Raw genomic sequence first — 25,907 nt, forward strand, 5'->3', positions numbered from 1 at the left:
GTCAAAGGCCTTCTGAAAATCCAAGTACATAACATAGAAACATAGAAAATAGGTGCAGGAGTAGGCCATTCGGCCCTTCGAGCCTGCACCGCCATTTATTATGATCATGGCTGATCATCCAACTCAGAACCCTGCACCAGCCTTCCCTCCATACCCTCTGATCCCTTTAGCCACAAGGGCCATATCTAACTCGCTCTTAAATATAGCCAATGAACTGGCCTCAACTGTTTCCTGTGGCAGAGAATTCCACAGATTCACCACTCTCTGTGTGAAGAAGTTTTTCCTAATCTCAGTCCTAAAAGTATTCGCCTTTATCCTCAAACCGTGACGCCTCGTTCTGGACTTCCCCAACATCGGGAACAATCTTCCTGCATCTAGCCTTTCCAATCCCTTTAGGATTTTATACGTTTCAATCAGATTCCCCCTCAATCTTCTAAATTCCATCGAGTACAAGCCCAGTTCATCCAGTCTTTCTTCATATGAAAGTCCTGCCAGCCCAGGAATCAATCTGTTGAACCTTCTTTGTACTCCCTCTATGGCAAGGATGTCTTTCCTCAGATCAGGGGACCAAAACTGCACACAATACTCCAGGTGTGGTCTCACCAAGGCCTTGTACAACTGCAGTAGTACCTCCCTGCTCCTGTACTCGAATCCTCCCGCTATAAATGCCAGCATACCATTCGCCTTTTTCACCGCCTGCTGTACCTGCATGCCCACTTTCAATGACTGGTGTATAATGACACCCAGGTCTTGTTGCACCTCCCCTTTTCCTAATCGGCCGCCATTCAGATAATAATCTGTTTTCCTGTTTTTGCCACCAAAGTGGATAACTTCACATTTACCCACATTAAATTGCATCTGCCATGAATTTGCCCACTCACCCAACCTATCCAAGTCACCCTGCATCCTCTTAGCATCCTCCTCACAGCTAACACTGCCGCCCAGCTTCGTGTCATCCGCAAACTTGGAGATGCTGCATTTAATTCCCTCATCCAAGTCATTAATATATATTGTAAACAACTGGGGTCCCAGCACTGAGCCTTGCGGTACCCCACTAGTCACTGCCTGCCATTCTGAAAAGGTCCCGTTTATTCCCACTCTTTGCTTCCTGTCTGCTAACCAATTCTCTATCCACATCAATACCTTACCCCCAATACCGTGTGCTTTAAGTTTGCACACTAATCTCCTGTGTGGGACCTTGTCAAAAGCCTTTTGAAAATCCAAATATACCACATCCACTGGTTCTCCCCTATCCGCTCTACTAGTTACATCCTCAAAAAATTCTATGAGATTCGTCAGACATGATTTTCCTTTCACAAATCCATGCTGACTTTGTCCGATGATTTCACCGCTTTCCAAATGTGCTGTATCACATCTTTGATAACTGACTCCAGCAGTTTCCCCACCACCGACGTTAGGCTAACCGGTCTATAATTCCCCAGTTTCTCTCTCCCTCCTTTTTTAAAAAGTGGGGTTACATTAGCCACCTGCCAATCCTCAGGAACTAGTCCAGAATCTAACGAGTTTTGAAAAATTATCACTAATGCATCCACTATTTCTTGGGCTACTTCCTTAAGCACTCTGGGATGCAGACCATCTGGCCCTGGGGATTTATCTGCCCTTAACATCCACTGACTCTCCTTTATCTATCCTGCCTGTTACTTCCTGAAAGAATTTGAACAGATTTATCAGGCAAAATTTCCCCTTGAGGAAATCATGCAGATTTTTGGCCTATTTTATCATGTGTGTCCAAGTACCCTGAAACCTCATCCTTAATAACGGACTCCAACATTTTCCCAACCACTGAAGTCAGGTTAACAAGCATATAATTTCTTTCTTTCTGCCTCCCTTCCTTCGTAGAGTGGAGTGAGATTTGCAATTTTCCAGTTCTTTGGAACCATTCCAGAATGCAGGGATTCTGGATGGATTACTACTAATGCCTACCCAATCACTTCAGCTCCCTCTTCCGAAACCCTGGGATGCAGTCTATCTGATCCAGGTGTCTTAGCTACCTTCAGACCCTTCAGCTTGCTGAGCACCATCTCCTTAGTAACAGCAACTGCACTCAATTCTGCTCCAGCAGTCGAATTACGCGCATATTGCTAGTGTCTCTCACAGTGAAGACTGATGTAAAATACTTATTAAGTTCGTCTGCCATTTCTTTGTCTCCCATTACTACCTCTCCAGCATAAGACAAAGGAGCAAAATTAGGCCACTCACCCCATTGAGCCCACTCTGCCAATCCATCATGGCTGATCCTGTATCCCACTCAACCCCATACACCTGCCTCCTCGCCATTATGTTTGATGCCCTGACCAATCAGGAAACCATCAACTTCTGCTTTAAATATACCCAATATCCATTTAGGAATTGGATGGCAAAGGGGAAGAAGCTGCTCCTGAATCGTTGAGTGTGTGCCTTCAGGCTTCTGTACCTCCTACCTGATGGTAATAGTGAGAAAAGGGCACGCCCTGGGTACCTTGTAGGCTAGTACCTAAGATGGAGCTGACTAAATTTACGACCCTCTGCAGCTTCTTTCGGTCCTGTGCAGTAGCCTTGGGGTAACTACCGCCCTGTACGTCCTGTCTATCACCTCCTCACTTTCCCTAACAAGCCGAAAGTCATGGAGCTGCAGCTCCAGTTCCTTCACACGGTCTCTAAGGAGCTGCATCCCAATGCACCTGGTGCAGATGTGGCCATCAGAGAGGCTGGTAGTCTCCCGGAAATCCCACATCTGACAACCAGAACAGAACACTGGCCCTGTAGACAACCCCCAATTCTCGCCAGAGTTAAATAAGAAAAAAGAAATAAGAAATAAGGAAAGAACTTACCTACTTACCTCACTTCCATCTGTTTTCGCCGAAGTCCTGTTGAGCCAAAGCCTTACCACTCTGACTAAGACCGCTCTGAGAACAACCGCACTCATGCTGACCACTCCACTAGATGGTACTCTCTTTTACGGAAAATGGTTTTTTAAGGCTCTTCGCCAGACTTGCACAGCAACACTTCTACTACGTCTGCGCTATACTCCAATCAAAGACACCTGTTGAAAAACTTGCTGCTTTTTAAATCTCTTCGCCAGACTTGCACAGGAATACCTCTACTGCGTCTGCGCCGTATAGTACTCCAAAGGCTCCCATTGAAAAACCTCCTACTTTTTAAAGCTCTTCATCAAACTTGCATGTGGGAACACTTCTACTGCAATGCGTCATATTCCATCATTTTCCAGCAGTCCAATATCCACTCTCACCTTTTTTATAACTCTTTATTTTCCTGGAAAAACTTTTTGTATTCTCTCTTATATTACTGCCTACCTTATCATCAAAGTTTATCTTTTTCTCTCCTTATGGTCTTTATAGTTCTATGACAGAACTCTATTATATTCTGACCACCGCTCTTCTCTGTGGATTGTCACCTTGTCGTGGTGGAGAAGCCTGTGTGGTCCTGTGATCCTGACAGCAATGCCGTCTGGAGCTATGCTCCTGGTAAGGTCACCCATGGCAGTAAGGTCGAGGGTGAGGTCCCTGACAAAGAACAATCCAACCAAGACCTCAGTGGTGGAACAGGCGGACGAAGTTACTTCGAACTCAACGGCTGTAAAGGCGGATGAAGGCTGCAACAAATCCATCAGCTCCAATTGTCATGGTTTCCATGCCACTGGAACCAGTTGGTTGATTTGTGAAGTATCGTGTGCTTCTTGGCGTGCAACATCAAGTACACGTTAAACAAATACACGCACTGGCGTCTTCACCCTGTGAGCCACTTCTTCAGAACGAAGACCATCATCCTCGACCTCGTGGGATAGCCACGACGACGACCACTGCCTCCTAAGAGTTCCTTTACCTGCTGAGTTCCTCCAGCAATTTTTTGTGTGTTGCTTTTATAGTTGCCTTCTGTTGATTTTTAAAAGCTTCCTAATCCTCTACCCACTATTTTTTCTATATCATATGCCTTCTTTTTTTGCTTTATGCTGCCTTTGATTTCCCTTGTTAGCCATGGTTGCGTCATCCTCTCTTTAGAATACTTTTCATTTGGGATGTATCCATCTTGCCCCTTCCAAGTTGCCTCCAGAAACTCCAGCCATTGCTGTTCTGCTGTCATCCCTTCCATTCAACTCTGGCCAGCTCCTCGCCCATGCCTCTGTAATTTCCTTTACTCCACTGATATATTAGCTTCTTCTAACATCATAAGAACAATGGCGCTCAAGGGTTCCTTTAGCTTAAGCTCGCTAATCAATTCTGGTTTATTACACAACACCCAATCCAGAATTGCCTTTTTCCTGTTGGCCTCAACCACAAGCATGACCTAATTCTCAGCATTTAACTTTAAGGAAAGGTACACGAGAGCCAGGCTTCCCAACATTAGCTTAACTATTGGTGCTGGGGTTAGGTCAAGTGCATATTCTGATTTTTTTTAAAAAAGAAAGTATTTGGTTTGACTTTGGACTAGGCCAGGCCAAGTTGGCTTGGATTAATACAGAACTTAGAGAAATAGAGGGCTATGGATAAGCCTAGGTAGTTCCAAGGTAAGGACATGTTTGGCACAGCTTTGTGAGCTGAAGGGCCTGTATTGTGCTGTAGGTTTTCTATGTTTCTATGATATTTTATCTGGGTCAAGATAATATCCTCTGTCTTTATTCAGCAGGACTTGGACAATACAGAGGCATTAATTAATAAATGGCAGGTCATGTGGTTGCATAGAGATAGATAACAGGTAGTGATAATTTCCAACAAGGAAGTGGCTAAGCACTTCCCCTTGAATTTAGTGTTATTATCATTTTCCCTTACAAACAAGAGGTTGCAATTCACAAGAAACTCAACTGGACCAGTTGCATAAATAATGAGATTATAAGAGCATTATCAGGATTCTAGGGCAATAACTTAACTTCCTCTCCCCCCGCCCCCAAAACACATTTCCACTCTTCAGCTACCAGTATGAGAGGGTTTAAATGCTCTTTGTTTTTCTGGATGACTACAGCAAGTCACCACAACCCATTACCTGCCTGCTTATGAGGTACCTCATTCAAGCCATAAATATACATTCCATCCATTACTGTACATATCATCTACAGAATGCACTGCAGTATCAAGCCAAGGTTTCTTCAACAGCACCCCAGCGTGCAATACAAGATTTCTTTTGCCTTGAAGGGCTTCAGGTACATGGGAACCAGCAACATCCATATTTCCTTCCAAGTCACACACCAGCTACATTTGCTCTAAACCTAAAAGTGGAACTGGAGCCACAAACAATCTTGAGGAACTCAGCAGGTCTGTCAGTGGGAGGAACTAAACTGTTGACACTTTGGTCGAAATCCTGCACCCGGAACAGTGTTAAAAATCACTCACGATTCCTTAAAAACCTGCAACTCTTTTTAAAATCACCTTACCATTGTCCGTGCAACCTGGTGTATCCAAACATTCTGCAACATGCCACCGAGGCGTTTCTATCATCAGCAGAGAGAAGGGCATTTGACAGATTGGGCAATGGCCAGCGTGCGCCGGTTTGGTGTTTGTCAGGATACACTTTCCACCGGGCGCATTGCTGCTTTCAGTCTGCTTAAGTGGGGTAGAAGGATCAGCAGGCCGTGACAATGGGCTGGGAGTGGCTGGGTGATGTACAGATGCTGCGGAGGGGCTGAGAGGCCGGGAGGAGAGCCGATCTGTGGTCCCCGACTCCCGCTCAGGCTCTGGGCACTTCGCCCCCCTCCTACTCCGGAGCCCATCAGGGACACCTCTGCCACTTCTTCCCTGCTCGGCTTTCGACCGCTTGCGCAACTTCCCCGGCGGGGGGCTGCCAACCCTTCCACTATTTTCAGGACGCCTGAGTTTGCGAACAGATTTATAATCCCAAATATCATCCTCTTTGCTCATGGCGCGCCTCCAGACAGCGGCGCCCGTTCAAAACACGCCAACCTCGGCCTCAAATCCGCACATTCGACACGATTTCTAGCACAAATCTACAATTATCAAAAGACACTCAAACTGTTCTGAATTATTTTATCAAATTCTTTTTTTGTTTTGCAACTCATGGTTCTTTGTGTTCAATTGTGTGGCTCTGATGTGAGTTTTCCAGTGACGAATGTGAGATCAGCCAAGCAGTAATCGCTCCCGCGTCGCCATGGCCGCCGTGTTTGCTGCTCAGGCTGAGCTGGAGTCCGCTCTGCTGGCGGTTGACAGCCCGGGGGAAAAAGAGCGGCTCATCCTCCAGCACGTCAGGGAGATCGATGGCAGGGGGGCGGATTTCAGAGTCCCTGAGTTTGAAGAAGGTGAGTACTTCCTGTCCCACAGACACTCAACGAGAAGGGAGGGAGGGAGGACTGACTGGTTTCAAGCTAGTTTGGAAATGAAATGGACTGCCAACAGTAATTCAAAAACCACACAGAGACCGACAACACAAAGCACAGCAAGTGGACAATAACAAATAGACCATCAAGTCCCTGGCCAGACTTGAGCGAGCATGCAACCGGATGCCTCCACACTTAGGAAGTAACGAGTTGGGGCAGTGTTTGCACTGGGACAAGTAGATGTAACTTCTTTCCGAAGAGACAAAGTGCTGTGTTTCTATTTTCTGGGTCAGAGTAGTCCCAAGTTCTCCGGTTCTTGTCTGAAATTTGATTAATTGAAATCAAATAAAAAAGACATTGCAAAATTACTAATCGCATGTGCACCTTTCTGCCTAGTCGAAGATAATGAAATTATGGAGAGCTAAAGTAAATTGAATTCATACTGCAATTTGAGAGAGGGAATGCGTAAGTCACATGTATCAGTATCGCAATGGGAAATACGGAAGCATGAGAGGAGCTTATCAAGGTGGATTGGAGGGGGATACTGGCGGGGATGACAACTTGGCCTTTTCGCCTTGGAGTGATGGTGGATGAGAAGTGACCTGATAGAGATGTATAAGATGATATTGATATGATATATAAGAGATGCATTGATCGTGTGGGTAGTCAGAGACTTTTTCCCAGGGCTGAGTCGAGAAGGCACAGTTTAAAGGTGCTTGAAAGTAGGTACAGAGATGTCAGGGGTAAGTTTTTTTACGCAGAGAGTGGTGAGTGCAGGGAATGGGCTGCCGGCAACGATGATGGAGGCGGATACAACAGGGTATTTTAAGAGACTCCTGGACAGGTACATGGAGCTTAGAAAAATAGAGGGCTATGGGTAACCTGAGGTAATTTCTAAAGTAAGTACAAGTTCAGCACAGCATTGTGGGCCGATTGGCCTGTATAGTGCTATAGGTTTTCTATGTTTCAGAATAGAGGTGGCTCAAGTTCCTGGGAATAATTCAGAAGGCGCAGGATAGATATGTTCCACAGAAGCTGTTGTTCTCAAATGGCAGGGCTAGGCAGCTGTGGCCAAAAAGGAAGGTTAAGGACTGCATAAAAGCCAAAGGAAAGGGCTTATAAGGTAGCAAAAATGAATGGGAAGCTTTTAAATTCCAACATAACGTAACTAAAAAAGCTATAAGATGAGAAAAGATGAAATATGAGGGCGGATTAGCAGAATAAAAGGTAGGTGAGAGTTGATATCGGACCACTGGAAAATTATGCTGGTGAAGTAGCAATGGGGGACAAAGAAATGGCAGATGAACTTAATGAGTACTTGGTTTCAGTCTTTACCGTGGAAGACACTAGCTGTATGCCAGATTCTGTGAGTGTCAGGGAACAGGAGTGAGTGCCATTGCTATTACAAAGCTAGGCAAACCCAAAGGCTTTAAAGTGGCTAAGTGACCTGGACCAGACAGACCACATCCCAGAGTCCTGAGAGACGTTGCTGAAGAGGTAATGGATGCATTGGTCATGATCTTTCAAGAATCACTTGATTCTGGCATGGCCCCAGTGGACTGGAAAATACAAATGTCACTCTACTCTTTAAGAAAGGAGGAAGGCAAAAGAAAGTAAATTATAGGCCAGTTTGCCTAACCTTAGTGGTTGGGAAAGTGTTGGAGTCCATTATTGATAAAATAAGTCAAAGTCAGCATGGTTTCTGTAAAGGGAAATCTGCTGACAAATCTGTTAGAGTTCACTGAGGAGGTAACAAGCAGGGTGGACAAAGGAGAGGCGGAGGATATCATTTACTTAGATTTTCAGAAGGCATTAAGGTGCATCACATGAGGCTGCTTAACAAGATAAAATCTTATGGTGTTACAGGAAATATACTGGCATGAATAGAGGAATGGCTGGTGGACAGGAGGCAACGGGTGGGAATAAAGGGGCCTTTTCTGGTTGGCTGCAAGTGACTAGTGGTGTTCCTCAATGGTTAGTACTGGGACCACAACTTTTCACATTGATTGTCAATGATTTAGATAATAGAATTGATGGCTTTGTGGCAAAGTTTGTGGATGATAACAAAGATAGGTGGAGGGGTAGGAGAGGAAGCAATGTAATTGCAGCAGGACTTTGACAAATTGGAAGAATGGGCACAAGAGTGGCAGGTGGAATATAGTGTTGGGCAATCTATAATAATGCATTTTGGTAAAAGCAACAATAGTGCAGACTATTATCTAAATGGTGGGAAAATTCAAGTGCCAGAGGTGCAGAGGGACTTAGGAGTCCTCGTAGAAGACTCCCAGAAGGTTAATTCACAGGTTGACTCTGTGGTAAAGAAGGTAAATGTGATGTTGCCATTTATTTCAAGGGCAACATCACATAATATAATAGAACATAAAACAAGGAGATAATGCTGAAGCTTTATAAGACACTAGGCAGGCCACACTCGGAGTATTGTCAACAGTTTTGGGCCCTTTATCTCAGAAAGAATGTGTTGTCATTGGAGAGAGTCCAGAGGAGGTTCACAAGGATAATTCCAGGAATGAAGAGGTAACATGTGAGGAGCATTTGGCAGCTTTGGGCCTGTATTTATTGGTATTTAGAAGAATGCAGGGGAATCTCATTGGAACTTACCGAATGTTGAAAGGACTAGAAAAGGTGGATGTGGAGAGGATGTTTCCTCTAGTGGGGGTATCCAGAACTAGAGGACATAAAATCAAGGGATGACCTTTTAGAAGAGAAAAAAGGAGGAGTTTTTGAGCCGAAAAGTTGTAAATCTGTGGAATGCTCTGCCACAGACCGTGGTGGAGGCCAAGTCTGTGGGTATATTTTAAATGGAAGTTGATAGATTCCTGATTGCTCAGAGCATCAAGGGATATGGTGAGAGGGCAGGTGTGTGGGGTTAACTGGGATCAATCATGAAGAAATGGTGGCCTAGTTCTGCTCCTATGTCTTATGGTCTTATTCTCTGCTCTGGCGTAACTTTTTGTATATTCTAAGTACAATATTGAATTGATCATTAACACTGCCATGGTATCTGGAGGGTTATAGAAGGGTCATATGTTTGGGCAATATACAAAGAATCTGGAGATCTCTGTTAGAAAATTACATCATTTTAGGTGGAGAGAGAAAAAACAAGAGTAACCACTAAGAATATGATGTGATGACGATTTATAGAGGGGTGGCCATAAAAACTGAAATGACACCCTGAACATAAGGAGGTGGAACTTCTGTGTGTGGTTCTTAATTGTGGACCAATGTTGCTCCCTCAATATGACCATTAATTGAGTCATTTGCCATATGCTGTTTTGGCATCTTACTGTGCTTTTAATTTAGCATACAATTTAAAATGTGACAAAGTACTAAATGCATGCTTATCTTTCTTATCTGCCCTACTTCACAATGCAGTTGTATTTTAGACCATAAGTCATAGAAGCAGAATTATGTCATTCAGCTGATCGAGTCTGTTTCCCATTTGATCATGTCTGAATTATTATCCCCCTCTCTCCACCACATTTTCCTGCCTTCTTCCCGTAACCTTCAACACCCTTACAAACAACACTTTAAATATACCCAATAATTCCACCCTCTATCTAAAGAAACTCCTCCTCATTTTTAGGGACATTCTTGTATTCCAAGGTCATGCCCTCTGGTCCCCGACTTTCCCACTATTGGAAACATCCTCTCCACATCCTCTTTTCGATAGTTGATAGGTTTCAATGAGATTCCCCTCTCATTCTTCTAAACTCCAGCGAGTACAGACCCTCATAATTTAACCCTTTCATTCCTGGTATCATTCTTGTGAATCTCTCCAGTGCCAGCCCATCCTTTCTTAAATGAGGCTCCCAAAACTGCTCACAATACTCTTTGCAGTATTTTAATTTATAAGGAATAACAGATCTTTGCCTTTACTGGTATATCTAGCAGATATTCCAAAATTATTGCTGAGGTTTACAAAGAACAGATTTTCTGCAGTACAGACGACATCTGTGGAAAGGAAAATGAGATATGGAGTAAGCATTTAATGACTTTTTTCAGAAGTCATCCCTCATTTATTGAAAACACTAAATACTTTGAAAGGGAGAATATTACCTCAGCTGTGAAGATCCCTGCTGCACCCGGTGATCTTACCATTTTTCTCTTGGAGGCCGATGTCAGGCTGTCTTTTAAGAGGGTGAACTCTCGGAAGGTGGCAGCTGCCAATGGAGTACATGGTAACGCTCTGAAAACTTGTGCCAACCAACTGGCGGAAGTAGTCAAGGACATTTTCAACCTTACTGCTACAGTTGGAAGTACCCTGCTGCTTCAAAAAAGCAAGAATTATACCAGTGCCCAAGAGTAGTGTGAGCAGCCTTAAGACTATCATCCAGCAGCACTCACATCTACAGTGATGAAATGCTTTGAGAGGTTGGTCATGGCTAGAATGAACTCCTGCCTCAGTAAGGACCTGAACCCACTGCAATTTGCCTATCGCCACAGTAGGTCTATGGCAGACACAATCTCAATGGCTCTTCACACAGCCTCAGATCACCTGGACAATACAAACACCTTTGTCAAGATGCTGTTTGTTGACTGTAGCTTTTAACACCATCATTACCACAGTCCTGATCGATAAGCTGCAGAACATGGGCCTCTGTACCTCTCTCTGCAATTGGATTCTTGACTTCCTAACCAGAAGACCACAATCTGTGCAGATTGATAATAGTATCTCCTCCTTGCTGACGATCAACACAAGTGCACCTCAGGGATGTGTGCTTAGCCAACTGTTCTGCTCTAGTCTATACCCCTTACTGTGGCTAAGTGTAGCTCAAGTGCCATCTATAAATTTGCTGATGGTACAACCATTGTTGGCAGAATCTCAGATGGAGATGAGAGGGCGTTCAGGAATGAGATATACCAGCTAGTTGAGTGGTTTCACAGCAACAACCTTGCACTCAACGTCAGTAAGACCAAAGAACTGATGGTGGACTTCACAAAGGTAAGGATGAGGGAACATGAACCAATCCTCATAGTGGGATCAGAAGTGGAGAGAATGGGCAATTAAAAGTTCCTGGGTGTCAAGATCTCTGAGGATCTAACCTGGTCCCAACATATCGATGCAGCTATTAAGAAGACAAAACAGCAGTTATATTTCATTTGGAGTTTGACGAGATTTGGTATGTCACCTAAAACATTCATACTTCTACAGATCTATTGAGAACATTCTGACAGGCTGCATCACTGTCTGGTATTGGGGGGGGGGGTATGGAAAGGAGCTACTGCATAGGATCGAAAGAAGCTACAGAAAGTTGTAAAATTAGTCAGCTCCATCTTGGGTACTAGCCTCCATAGTATTGAAGGCATCTTTAAGGAGGGGTGCCTCAGATCAGTGGTATCCATTATTAAGGACCCCGATCAACCAGGGCATGCCCTCTTCTCATTGTTACTGTCAGGAAAGAGATACAGAAGCCTTAAAGCACACCCTCAGTGATTCAGGAACAGCTACTTCCCTTCTGCCTTCCGATTCCTAAATGGACATTGGACCTATGAACACTGTCTCACTTTTTAAAAATTATTTCTGTTTTTGCACTATTTTAGATATTACTATTTAATGTAAATATATACTTACTGTAATTGATGTACTTATTTTTTTCTATATTATTGTGTATTGCCGCTGTTAACAAATTTCACAACATATGCTGGTGCTATTAAACCTGATTCTGATTCTGATTGTAGCTGGAATTATAATGGCTAAATGTAGTGTTATGCTAAACAAAAAAAAGCAATCTGCTGGAGTAACATGGAGGTAGAGGGATAGCTGACAATTTTGTCAAGACCTTTAAACTTGCCCTTTCTCCAGATCGTAGAGTGTTGAACTGTAATTTGCTATCTGCAGTAGATAGCTTCTACAGTTTTATGTCCATTAAATATTAAAAGTTAAATATTTTAAATTTATTTTGGCTTTATGCTTGCTGTTTAAAATCCAGCTAATGTATATCAGCAAATTAAAACCTTATAGTATCACCAGTTTCTGGGTTCATGGATGAAAGATTTAACTAAAGTAATGTTTTCATTTTGTACACTTCACATGTGCCTGTAGTTCCTATTTAAATTAAAATTCACCTGATATTCAAACTGTAGGAAGTCTGGGTAACTTTTTTTCCCAAATATACACATACTTGATCTGCTTGAATTTGAAAGGCAACTTGAAATTTTGTCAAAGAAATATCCAGATTGAAACTCTAGATGGAGAAACAGATTGGTCTGTATTTTCCTGCAGATTTTTAAATGATCAGCTAGCCATGATATGGTAACAAAGAAGAAAGGGAATGGTAAACAATATAAAAGTTATTTACAACACACTGTTCTAGTAACTTTTCTATTCAAATTGGGTCACAGCTCCAAAACTATCAGAATCAGGTTTATTATCACTGTCTCCTATCAAGTAAAATTTGTTGTTTTGCAGCTGAAGTACAGGCCAAATACATAAAATTATTATAAACTGTAAAATAAATAAATAGAGCAAAAAACTGTTTGGGAATCATTGAGTATGGGTCTTCTGAATCCTGTACCTCCTCCCTAATGGTAGCGATGAGAAGAGGACATGTGTTGGATGGTAGGGGTCCATAATGGTGATGCCACCTTCTTGAGGCACCACCTCTTAAATTTTTGTTCAATAGTGGGGAGGACTGTGCCCATGATGAAGCTGGCGGAGTCAATAATCCTCTACAGTCTGTACATTGGAGCCTCCATACTAGGTTGTGATGCACTCCATTCTACATCTATAGAAATTTGAAAGAGTTTTTGACGAAATACCATATCTCCTCAAACTCCTAAGGCCTTCATCAATGTGCTGGGCCCAGGACAAACCCTCTGAAGGGTTGACACCAGGAATGTAAAGCTCCTCAACCTTTCCACGACTGACCCCTCAATGGGTACTGGTGCTTGTTGTCCCAGCTTCCGCTTCCTGAAGTCCATAATTAATTCCTAGCTTTTGCTGACATTGGGTGCAAGATTGTTGTTGTGATATCACTCAGCAGCCAATCTATCTCACTCCTGTACACTTTTTCATTGCCATCTGAGATTTTATTATCAACGGTGATGTCATTTGCATATTTATAAATGGCATTTGATTTATGTTTAGCCATACAATTATGAATATAGAGAGAGTAGAACAGTGGACTAAGAATATATTCTTCAGGAGTACCTTTGTTAATTGTCACTATTCTGTACTGATTGTAGTCTCCAAATGAGGAAGTTGAGAAGGCCCAAATTTAGAAGTTTGGTAATTGATATCGAGAAGATGATGGTATTCAAAGCCAAGCTGCGTTCAATAACCAGTAGCCTGGTGTATGTTTTGCTGTTATCTAGGTTCTCCAGAACAGAGTGGAGAGCAAGTGAGACTATGTCCACTTAGGTCTGTTGTGACAGATGGCAAATTGTAGTGGGTCCAGGTCCTTTCTCAGGCAGGAGTTAATTTTAGGCATAACTAGCTTCTTGAAGCATTCATTACAATAGATGTTGATAGTCAAAGCAGCAGCTCACCCTGCTCTTCTAGGGCACCGGTATGATTGCTGCCCTTTTGAAGCACGTGAGAACACCAGACCAGAATGGTGAGAGGTGACAATGTCCTTGAACCATCCAGCCAGTTGGTTGGTATAGGTTTTCAGTACCCTGCAAGGTAAACCTTTGAAGCCTGATGCCTTCCTAGAATATTGAAAGATGTTCTTACATTTACCTCCGAGACAGAAATTATAAGGTTGCCACAGGTTGTCCTCCCTTTCAAAGCTTGCATAAAAGGTATTGTGCTCATCTGAGAGTGAAGCATCACTGCCATTTCTGCTGTCAGGTTTCGTTCTATTGGATGTAATGGCATGCGCACCCTAACACAACTATAATCCGTGTAAATGTGTCTCTAATTTCACACATAATTGCCTTTTTGCTCTCACTATGGCCTTCCATAGATCGTACCTGAACTTTGTCGGATTCTGGATTGCCAGTCCTGATGCCACAGATCTATCTCACAGCAGAATCTCCTCGTTCATCCAGGGCTTCTGGTTTGGGGAAACTTGGTACTTTCTCAATGGCACACATTCGTTCACACAGGTCATGATGAATATGCCATAAGCTCAAGTAATTCTAGATGTATAGTGGAGACTATACTCACTGGCTGCATCACAGCCTGGTACGGAAACACCAATCCCATTAAATAGAAAATCCTACAAAAAGTAGTGGATACAGCTCACTCCATCATTGGTAAAGCACTCCCAAACATTGAGCACATCTACATGAAATACTGTCATAGAAAAGCAGCATCCATCATTAGTGACCCCCACTACATAGTCTCTTTGCATTGCTGCCATCAGGAAGAAGGTATAAGAGCCCCAGCATTCGCACCACCAAGTTCAGGAACAGTTACTACCCCTCAACCATCAGGGTCTTGAACCAAAGAGGATAACAACACTCAACTTCACTTGCCCCATCATTGAAATGTTCCCACAACCAATGGACTCACTTTCAAGGACTCTTCATCTCATGTTCTAAATATTTATTGCTTATTTATTAATAGTATTTTTTCTTTTTCTATTTGCACAGTTTGTCGTCTCCTGCCCTGGTTAAACACCCCAGTTGGGCCGTCTTTCATTGTTTCTATTGTGGTTATTCTTCTCTAAGTTTATTGAGTACTCCTGCAAGATAATAAATCTCAGGATTGCATTTGGAGACAATATGTACTTTGATAACAAAATTTACTTTGAACTTTGGTGACAGTCATGGCATATTCATTTAGATCCAATGGTCTGAATATTGTCGAATCTACCAATTCAAAGCAGACCTCTAAGCACTCCTCTGCCTCTCTTGATCATACTGTTGCAGTATTCATCACTGGTGCTGAGGTATGCTGGGAGGAGAAGTACTGCCAGGTGATCAGTCTTGCCAAAGTGTTGGTGCAGAATGGTACTATAAGTGTTCTTGTTGGTTGTGTAACAGTGATCGAGTATATTGGCTTCTCTGGTTCTGCAGGTGATATGTTGGTGGAAGTTTGTCAGGGACTTCTTCAAGCTGGCCTTGTGGAAGACCTTCCAATGATCGGGAAAATGTTAGGGTGTACTGATGCCAAGGGTGGAATGTACACTGCTACCAGGATGATTCTGGAGAACTCCCTCAACAGATAGATGGATATGACTGTCAGATGTTCCAGGTCAGGGAAGCAGGACCGAAACAGAACCACCGCATCTGTCCACCATAATAAGTTAATCATACCTTCATTTTTTTCCTTTCAATCCACATGCCTAGCTAAGACTCTAGAGCAAACATCGCCACCTCTACCTTTACCTGAAGCTCCTTCTTGGTCTATGCAGTGAACTGTGAAGCCCTTGGGCTGGAGTGCTGCATCTGGAAAGCTGGGGGTGAGCCATGTTTCTTTGAAGCAGAGTACACAATGTTCTCTGATATCTGTCAGGTACTGCAGTCTTGCTCTGAGGTCTTCAGTTTTAGCCAGGAGGATGGTAGGGAGAGTTGGTCTGAGGGTCCTACATTTCAGTTTTACCTGGAGTCCCCACAGGCACCCATGTTTCCTAAGATTCTGGATACGTTACCTGAGCTTCCAACTGCTGGGCTTGTTCCTTGGGTCATCTGTAGTCCCCAGTATGTCACCTCTGAAGATCACTAGTCTTTTAAAATGACTTTCAACAAAGTTACTTACTGAAAATGTGAAATTCTGCAGATCCTGGAAATCCAGAACAACACACACAAAATGCTGGAGGAACTCAGCAGGTCAGGCAGCTTCTATGGAAATGAATAAACAGTCAATGTTTCAGGCCAAGACCCTTCTTCAGGACTGAAGAAAGGTCTTACTTTCTTACTATCTGTTGCTGCAGATTTCAGATGTAGCAGTTTTAAATGGCGATACTTGATTAGATTAGATTAGATTCAACTTTATTGTCATTGTGCCAAGTACCGATACAAAGCCAATGAAATGCAGTTAGCATCTGACCAGAAATGCAAAGAATAGTGTTATTTACGAAATAACTGCGTATAAAAAGTAAGTGCTACAGCACACAAATATAAAAGTACTAAGACAGTACAATATGGGTGCAATGCTGCTTAGCGCTATGATATGAGGTTCAGCAGAGTCACAGCCTCAGGGAAGAAGCTGTTCCTGTGCCTGCTGGTGGGGGAGCAGAGGCTCCTGTAGCGCCTACCGGATGGGAGGATGGTAAAAAGTCCATGGTTAGGGTGAGATGCATCCTTGATAATGCTTTTCGCCCTGCCCAGGCAGCATTTATGGTAGATGTTCTCAATGGTGGGTAATTGGGTGCCGATTATCCGCTGGGCAGTTTTCACCACACGCTGGAGTGCCTTGCAGTCTGATACGGGACAATTGCCATACCACACTGAGATGCAGTTGGTGAGTATGCTCTTAATGGTACAGCGGTAAAAGTCCATCAGTATCCTGGGACAGAGGTGAGCTTTCTTGATGCCTCGCAGGAAATAAAGGCGATCTTGCGCCCTTTTGACCAGGATGGAGGAGTTCAGGGACCAGGTGAGATCCTCGGAAATGTGGACACCAAGGAATCTGAAGCTTGATACATGCTCCACGACAGGTCCGTTGATGTAGATGAGGACGTGAGTGTGGCTCCTAGCATGCCTGAAGTCCACAATGATCTCCTTGGTCTTCTGGGCGTTAAGGGCCAGGTTGTTGTCGGCACACCACACGGCCAGGTGCTGGACCTCATCCCTGTAGGCCGCTTAGTCATCCCCTCAGATCAAGCCAACCACCGTGGTGTCATCGACGAACTTGATTATGGAGTTAGAACCATGTACAGGTTAAAAGGGAGTACAGAAGAGGGCTCAGTACATAGCCTTGAGGCACGCCGGTGTTCAGGGTGAGAGTGGAGGAGGAAGCTCTTGGAAGCTGCACACAAAAAGTCACCTCTTGCCTGCACCATTTTATCCAACCAAAGTGATGCAAAAAGAAAATACTGAAGATGGTGAAACCTGAAATAAGACAACAATTAAGAAATACTGAATAAGCCATTTAGCATCTGTGGAGAATGATGGTCTGTCACATTTCAGGACCAAAAATTTTGTTTTTATCTCCAACTGAAGTAGCAGTTGACATTTTCCACTAACGTGACACATTGTTGTCCCATTTAATCTACTCTAAGTACCTCTTCCTCTGATGTTCTGTTGAGCAGGAAAATTCATATTTGGTGTCATACTTCCCTATTTAATCAAAAAAGCAATTCAGCAGTCATTAAATCTTTTACCTCACTCAGCCCACTATGTCTATTGGAACACATTAAAAACATCTACAGTTAATGTCACTCTAATGTTCCACTGGTTTACATATTTTTTATTCAGAATTATAAATATAACTTTTCTAAGTTTCTGCTAAATTTATTATCATCATCCTTTTTCAGAGTAAACTGCAAATGTTTGTAGATTGTAACTGCTCATTGTAGATAAGTTTGTTTCTCTCTTGTCTCTGTCAGAGATTTAAAGGAGTGCCCTATGATTGCAGATTCAGTAACTAGTAGAAAGTTTTTATTTAAAGAACCTAATTTTATGAAAGAATTTTCTCATATCAATACCCTTCATAATTTTAAAGCCTTCTAAGAAATTTTCCTTTGGCTGTCAGTGGAAAAAAAACATCTTAGCTTGTCTATTTTCATTACCTAATGAGGTTCCCCTTCCCTATTACTATCCCGATAAATTTTCTTTGCATCCTCTCCTAGGTCTGAGCTCACTTGCAAAGCTGCACTTGTAGGATCTGATGAACTGAAGCATGAACAAGTGATGCATCAGAAAAAGAAGGGAGATTTTTGAAGGCTCCATTAACATTATTAACCTGGGTGTATCGTTGGGGGTTCTGAACCCTACCTCAAGGATAAGTAAGAGAGCATATTAGTAAACACTCTGGTTCATTTCAAGACGGTAACCAGAAAGAGGTGAATAAAATTGATGGAATTACAAACATGACAGCTTCGCTATTCCTAATACACCAATGGTAAAAAACTGTGGCTCACCCAGGATTGAATGTGAGGCAACCAATTTTCAACATTAAAGTAGCATTGAAGGTTCAGGAGTAATACAGTATAAGTGTTGATAACAAATAGCAGCATGTATTTCAAAGTAAAGTTATTTATCAGAATACATATGGCACCACATATAACCCTTAGATTCTTTTTCCTGTGGGCATACTCAGCAAATCTATAGAATAATAACTGTAAACTGGATCAATGAAAGAATAAAAGCACAGAAGACATTAAACTGTTGAAGCGCAACTATAAATAAATAGCAATGAATAACGAGAGCATGAAATAACAAGATAAATAGTCCTTAAAGTGAGATCATTGGCTGTGGGAACATCTCAAAAGATGGCTGTAATTATCCTCTTTTGTTCAGGAGCCTGATGGTTGAGGTGCAATAACTTGAACTTGTTCTTGAACCTGGTGGTGCAAGTCCTGAGGCATCTGTAAGTTTTATCTGAAGGCAGCAGCAAGAAAAGAGCTAGGATCTCTGATGATGGCTACTGCTTTCCTATGATAGCATTTCATGTAGATGTGATCAGTGGTTGGGAGGGCTTAACCCATGATGTACCAGGCCGAATCCACTACCTTTTGTAAGATTTTCCGTTCAAAGGCATTGGTGTTCCCATACCAGGCTGTAAAGCAGTATGGAGAGGCACATCAAGGAATGCCCTTTGGGAAATCTTCAGTCAATGGTCAATATATGGAAAATTAAACTATTCTAAGTGGGAGTTTATGGAATATTTAATGAAGTGCCACATAATTTCAGTCATGGTTTGAGTAAATCCTATCATCAAAGATTTAAATTAGATTAATTGATCATTTATATTTAGAGCTCAAATGAGGTTCTGGAAAGAGTTTCCAATTTTCACATTTTCCTGTCAATAATATTCATCTGTTTAAAAGAGATGTGAATATTTTTCAACTAAAATTAAAGGTGACTTGATATTTCTGATAGTTATATATTGGTTACATGAATTGCAGGAATATATAAACAAATTATTATGTTGCTCCCATTTTTAGCCAAAGAAATGGTAAAACAAGTAAAAAAAAGTCAGATCTTATCAAGCACACGAAAGAAATGAAAGAAGCATGAAGTTGAGTTTCTTACTACTAGAATTTACTTACTTCTGTTTATAGAGGTAGCTTCATAATACTGAATAATTTGAAACTGCAGTGCTCAGAGAGTTTGGTTCTGACTAAGAACACTATTTTGCTTTTTCAAAATATGGTTGACAGTTTTAATGAAATTATGGTAGAGCTTTAGAGAGCACAAAATTAATTATACTTTGAGTATAAAAATCATTCATACATGAATAAACAAAAATCACTTAGAAGTTTGTCAAATTGATTTGGAAAGTTTTTCCATGGTAAATGAGCAAAACTCAATTGACATTAATAGTTTCAAGAATATCTAAAGCCGTAGTCTGGTGACAAACACAAATTATTGGGATCACTGGTCTTTGAAATGATTAATATTTATACCTGCACAACAAGGTACTTATTACATGATGGAAATTTAAAATGAATAATCTTTAAAAACACAAGTGGTAATTTTGTAATGGCTTTGGTGCAGCTGGTATTCCTGTAGAAAAACCGACATACAAAATCTGAAGGCTCTCCACGCCCTTAAATGCAAAGTCTGTAGTTAACCTTGAATAGATTTTTAGGATGAACTTTCTGGACAAATCCAAATTTATCTCAAGTTTTAAAAACAAAATAGAAAATATTCAAAATGAATAATAGATTACAATGTTTAAAATGGAAGTAATACAAATTAAAGCACTTAACTGCATTTAATCATTTTACATATTTTTAATTTATTTCAGAAATGTAAATTACATGAAACTTCCCTATTTTCCTCACAAACGTACTTCATTGAAATGAATGGAGCTGATGAACCATCACCTAAGGAATTGCAGGAACTCTGCATCCTGTAATTGAGTCCATGAGTTGTCCATGTAAAAGAGCAGTCAGGAAGTTGGCAGCATGTAACCTGTGCAGAGGATTTCCTCCATATCTGTGACACTTGTGCACACAAAGCAAATAGTTCCATGTTGAACTGTTGCATTTCTTACAAGATTCCCAGGCATAGTTACATTTCGATTGACATTCTGACAGCTGTAATTTTATTATATATTTATTCTAAAATGTATTATTATGTTACTCAATGTTGGTGAAAACTCAACCTAATATATTATCCCCAGAAAATTACCCTTGCAACTAATTTTAAAAACAAATCGAAATGAAAAATATTGCTTATCACTATTCGTAGCTGTCTTGGGAAAATTTCTCTAATAGAAAGACTAGAATCGCATCTTGTGTAGGTCTGTCACATTCTCCCAACAAATCTCTAGTGCTTGAGTGGGTGTCTTATAGTGCCATGTTTAACTGTGTTTGGTGATCATACAGAAGTGAAAGAAACGAGAACGTAGCTATTCTGACTCAGATCCATCCCTTCAAGCATTGGTAACCACTGAATATATCTGAGAACTTACTCTTGCTAAGGATGAATATGCTGTGGATACTACCACAAAACATGGCATTGAATATAGGGAACACATTCCATAATCTATGTGTTGACAGAGTGCACTCATGTCTTTTGAGGAAAATGTCAGATTCCTGAGTAGAGTTCTATGGTCATGAATGACTACACTTGAAACAATGTTAACAAATCCCACTGCTAAGATGTCTCATCAAAGTTCAAAGTAAATTTATTATCCAAGTACATACAGTGCCTATGAAAAGTATTCACTCCCCTTGTGAGTTTTCATGCTTTATTGAATCACAATGGATTTAATCTGGCTTTTTTGACACCAACAGAAAGAGATTCTTTCATGTCAAAGTGAAAACAAATCTCCACAAAGTGATCTAAATTTATTACAATTGTTAAACACAAAATAATTGATTGCATAATTACTCATTCCGTTCAAGTCAGTATTTAGTAGGTGCACCTTTGGCAGCAATTACAGCCTTGAGTCTTGGTGGATAGGTCTCTTATCAACCTTGCACATCTGGACACTGCAATTTTTTCCCATTCTTCTTTTCAAAACTGCTTAAGCTTCGTCAGATTGCATGAGAATTGTGAGTGAACATCCCTTTTCAAATCCAGACACAAATTCCCAATTGGATTGAGGTCTGGACTCTGACTTGGCCACTCCAGGACATTAACTTTGTAGTTTTTAAGCCATTTCTGTGTAGCTTTGGCTTTATGCTTAGGTTCATTGTCTTGCCGGAAAACAATTTTTCTCCTAAGTCACAGTTCTCTTGTAGATTGCATCAGGTTTTCCTCCAGAGTTTCCCTGTATTTTACATTCTACCTTTAAAAGCCTTCCAGGGCTTGCTACAGTGAAGCATCCCCGCAGCATGATGCAGCCACCAACATGTTTCACTGTAGTTTTTGATGATGTGCTGTGTTTGGCTTACGGCAAACATAGCGTTTATTCTGATGGCCAAAGAGCTCAATTTTGGTTTAATCAGAACATAGAACCTTCTTCCAGCTGACTTCAGAGTCTCCCACATACCTTCTGGCAAATCCTAGCCGAGATTTCATGTGAGTTTTTTTCAACAGTGGCTTTCTCTTTGGCACTCTTTCATAAAGCTGCTACTGGTGAAGCACTCAGGCAACAGTTAGTCTATGCACAGTCCCTCCCATCTCAGCCACAGAAGCTTGTAACTCCTCCAGAGTTCTCAAAGGTCTTTTGCTGCCCTCCCTCACTAGTCCCCTTCTTGATTGGTCACTCAGTTTTTGAGGATGGCCTGCTCGAGGCAGATTTACAGCTGTGCCGTATTCTTTCCATTTCTTGATGATTGACTTAACTGTACTCCAAGGGGTATTCAGTGACTTGGAAATTTTCTTGTATGCATCTCCTGACTTGGGCTTTTTAATAACCTTTTCACGGAGTTTCTTGTTCTTTTGTCTTCATAGTGTAGTTTTTGCCAGAACTTGCCAGCAGTTGTACCTTCCAGATACAGGTGTATTCTTACTACAATCACTTGAAACACCTTAAATGCATACTGGTCTCCAAAACCAGAACTCCAATTAACTACTTCTAAAACCAATTGGCTGCACCAGTGATGATTTGGTGTGTCATATTAAAGGAGGGGGGATGAATACTTATGCAATGAATTATTTTGTGTTTTATATTCGTAATTAATTTAGATCACTTTGTAGAGATCTGTTTTCACTGTGACATGAAAGATTTTTTTCTGTTGATCAGTGTCAAAAAAACAAACTAAATCAACTGTGATTCAATGTTGTAAAATAATTTAAAAAAATGAAAACTTACAAGGGGTTTGAATACTTTTTATAGGCACTGTATATGTCACCATATATAACCCTGAGATTCAGTTTCCTGCGGCATAGAGTAAAATCATAGCCATAACGGAATCAATGAAAGACAACTCCAACTTGGGCATTAAACCAGTGTGCAAATACAAAAAGAAAAAAAAAATAATAAATAAGCAATAAATATCAAGACATGAGATGAGGAGCCCTTTAAAGTGAGTCCATAGGTTGTGAAACTGAAATCAATAAAATTAGTCCTCTGCAAAGAGAGCATTTGGGTCAGTAGTGAATTGGGATATGGTATGTATGATATGGCAACTTAAAATGATCCCATAGAGAGGAAGTTCAAAGTCATCATGGCCTTGACCTTAAAACTAGAGCCAACCAAGGAATTAACTGGCTTAGATCTGGTGTCTAAAATGTAGATAAAGACAAATATAAAGGCAGGCTTGGCCAGTGGAAATGGGAAAATTGGTTTAAAATAAGACGGTAAATAGCAATGGCAGACTTTTAATGGGATATTTGCTCTTTCTCAACAAAAATTTATTCCTTTGAGGAAATTTTAAAAATATATATTAGAAGTAAGATCCATTGCAGCTAAGTCAGTAAGTCAATGATGATATCTAATAGAAAGAAACAATTATGATACAGCCAAAAGACCCTTTGTTGGTTTCTAGAATTTAACAAAACATGTAGAGACAAAATGGACTATGAGAGTTAAGCAAGCAAGAGCTTGTATATAATTTGGAAGAGAGTTTCTAAGGTAAACAATAGTTCTCTTCAGGGTGAGACTGAGGAATTAATGTGAAATAAAGAAATGGCAGAGACTTGGAACAAATATTTTGAATTTTTCACAGTAAAAGACATTAAGAATATCTTAATAGTGGTAGAAAATTGAGGGACCAAATGGAAGGAGGAATTTGACAGAATCACTATCAAAAATGTATAAAGCAAATTACTGGAACTAAAGGCTGAAATTCCCTGGTCCTGCTGGCCCACATCCAAGGTTTTTAAAAGTGTCTCTCCCAACCTGGAGTCCATTGCCCCCTCAGTTAATGGTAGGGGTCCATGGCAAAAAAAAAAAGTTTGGGAACCCCTGCTCTAGTGACAGTGAATGCATGAGAAGTGATCTCCAGACTTTCTAGATTCAAATCGGAAAGTTTCAATTCTTGACGCAAGAATCACATTTGCAGAAAACAGAAACAGGATAGGTTTTTCTTTGAGTGTGCACGTAGTAAGGAGAGTGTGATGAGCTACCACATATAATATTGGACAACAGATTTTTTCAAAAGTGTTGCTTCCTCAGAAAATGTTTTCGTTTATGATAGACCACTTGAAGCTGAGTACAAATATAATCTCAGGCTATTGTATCATGTAGGTATTTGGAAAAACAAGAAATTACCTTTTATTGAACATAATGTGTTTAATTGCATAATGGTGCTGACACTTTGCAATAGTTCAACTAAGCTAAAAATGTTTTGTTGATGATTTTCATTTGTACTCAGTGTCTAAGGCTTCTTGCTTAAATGTTGAAAGCAATAATCAGCCAGCATTGATGGATTCCAGTTGCCCTGATATCGTTTCTCCATGACCGTAATGTTCTGGTGAAATGTTCCACCATGCTTATCACTGACAGCACCAAGATTTGCAAGGAAGAAGTCTAAATGGGAATGCAGTAAATGAATCTTTAGTGACATGTTGCACTTCATGGTTTTGTATGCATGAAGCATGTTGTCAACCAGCTGCACGTAGTTTGGTACTCTGTAGTTGCCAAGAAAATTTTCAACAACATCCTTGAATGCTTTCCATGTGATTTTTCTCTGGTCCCACTAGAAGTTCTTCAAATTGCCTGTCATTGATGACCTGTTTGATAGGTGGACCAACAAAAATGCCTTCCTTAATCTTGGTATCAATTATTCTGGGGAACTTTTGTCTCAAGTATTGAAATCTTTCACAGAAACTTACAGCCTTTCTAAGACCTGTCCTGCCATGCAATATCTGTCCTGTCTAAGCATGCGCAGGCATGCCTGGACAAGATAGAAAACTTCCAGCTTACTTTGTGGGCAACATTTTAATTGACTTGAATTACGAATTGAAATAACATGTATAGGTGATTTCATAAAAATGATGTGCATTAGGGAAATTTCACAGTGACTTTCATGATCAGCATCCCAAAATCCATAAGATACACCCAAAGGTATTCAGAAAGCAAAATTTTTGTTGTCCAGAGTCGTTTCTGCTCTCGTAAATCTGTTGACAGAGAGTGCTTTGTGTGGATGTTCCCCTGATCTGACAATCTATTATGCAGACTGGTTAAGAGAAGCATCCACTGTAATGGTGTCCCTTTTTGCCATTGCATTTGTGACTTCCCATTTCCACACTTATGGAAAATAACATTATGAGGAATTCATCCTCATTTACCACATATTCAGACTTCAACTTCCTCTTCCTTTAGGCTAAAAGGTTTGGGGCTTATTCAACTGCTTGTACATTGTTAAATTTAAAAGTATCCAACACACAGTAATGAAATCCATGTACCTTCTCAGAGTATGCTGAAGGGTAGTTCCAGACTGATGGATAGACTGTAATCATATTTTGAACATGTCTTGGCCTACAACAGGATTCTGGTGCTCAATTTGCTGTCTAAGAATGCCAAATACACTCTGAATTTGTAACTTTAGTAATAAACAACATACTAACGGAAATCTCACTGTTTCACAGATTAATGATGGCAAATAAAATAGCTCCCTAATTTTGCTAATTATCACTTTGAGGTAAACACTAAATTAGTTTTGGCTTTTTGGTCTAAAAGGGTTGAACTAGCACTGACATAGCAATTTTTCTGAGATGACTTTCATTTTCAACAGAGTCCATAAGGTACGGTTTGCCACTGGAGGAGAAAGATTTGTAGGAGTAATGCCAATTATAAATATTTACAAAACTTTAAAGACCAAGCTTAATTAGGGAAAACTACTTTGTTTACCCAAACAGGAATTTACAGTTTTTGAAAGATATGTCTTCTGAAGCCTAAAACTTGGAGGCAGCAAAACTGCTGGTGTCCTCATCAGAGGAGAAGGCGGCCTCTGGGATTAACAAATAAAGATAAAAGGCAAGAGCATGGGCCTATTGCAATAAAGTAGCTAGGGCAGTGACAGCTACACCACCATCTGCATGACAATTTAACGCAGCAACAAGTTTAGTGGCTACTAAGGTTACCACTCATAATGCAGTTCCTTCACTTTTACATTCATTATTTTCTGATTCCTAGGATGGAGGGGCTCACAACTAAAGATTCAAAGTACATTCATTATCAAAGTATTTATACATAATATACCCCTGA

General features: G+C 40.9%; 2 protein-coding genes across 2 annotated transcripts in view; one reads left to right on the forward strand and one right to left on the reverse strand.

The window, feature by feature from the left end:
* The window catches only part of dclre1a (DNA cross-link repair 1A (PSO2 homolog, S. cerevisiae)), a 63,944-nt gene extending 58,039 nt beyond the window's left edge, over nt 1-5,905 (reverse strand). Inside the window, exon 1 of the mRNA XM_072239801.1 lies at nt 5,387-5,905. Coding sequence (XP_072095902.1) covers nt 5,387-5,870 — 484 coding nt within the window. The 5' untranslated portion in view covers nt 5,871-5,905. The remainder of the gene's footprint in view (nt 1-5,386) is intronic.
* Nucleotides 5,906-6,085: 180 nt separating this feature from the next.
* The window catches only part of nhlrc2 (NHL repeat containing 2), a 92,624-nt gene continuing 72,802 nt past the window's right edge, over nt 6,086-25,907 (forward strand). The window contains exon 1 of the mRNA XM_072239575.1: nt 6,086-6,265. Coding sequence (XP_072095676.1) covers nt 6,118-6,265 — 148 coding nt within the window. The 5' untranslated portion in view covers nt 6,086-6,117. The remainder of the gene's footprint in view (nt 6,266-25,907) is intronic.

The sequence above is a fragment of the Mobula birostris genome, chromosome 21 (genome assembly GCF_030028105.1).
Source record: "Mobula birostris isolate sMobBir1 chromosome 21, sMobBir1.hap1, whole genome shotgun sequence".
Lineage (NCBI taxonomy): Eukaryota > Metazoa > Chordata > Chondrichthyes > Myliobatiformes > Myliobatidae > Mobula > Mobula birostris.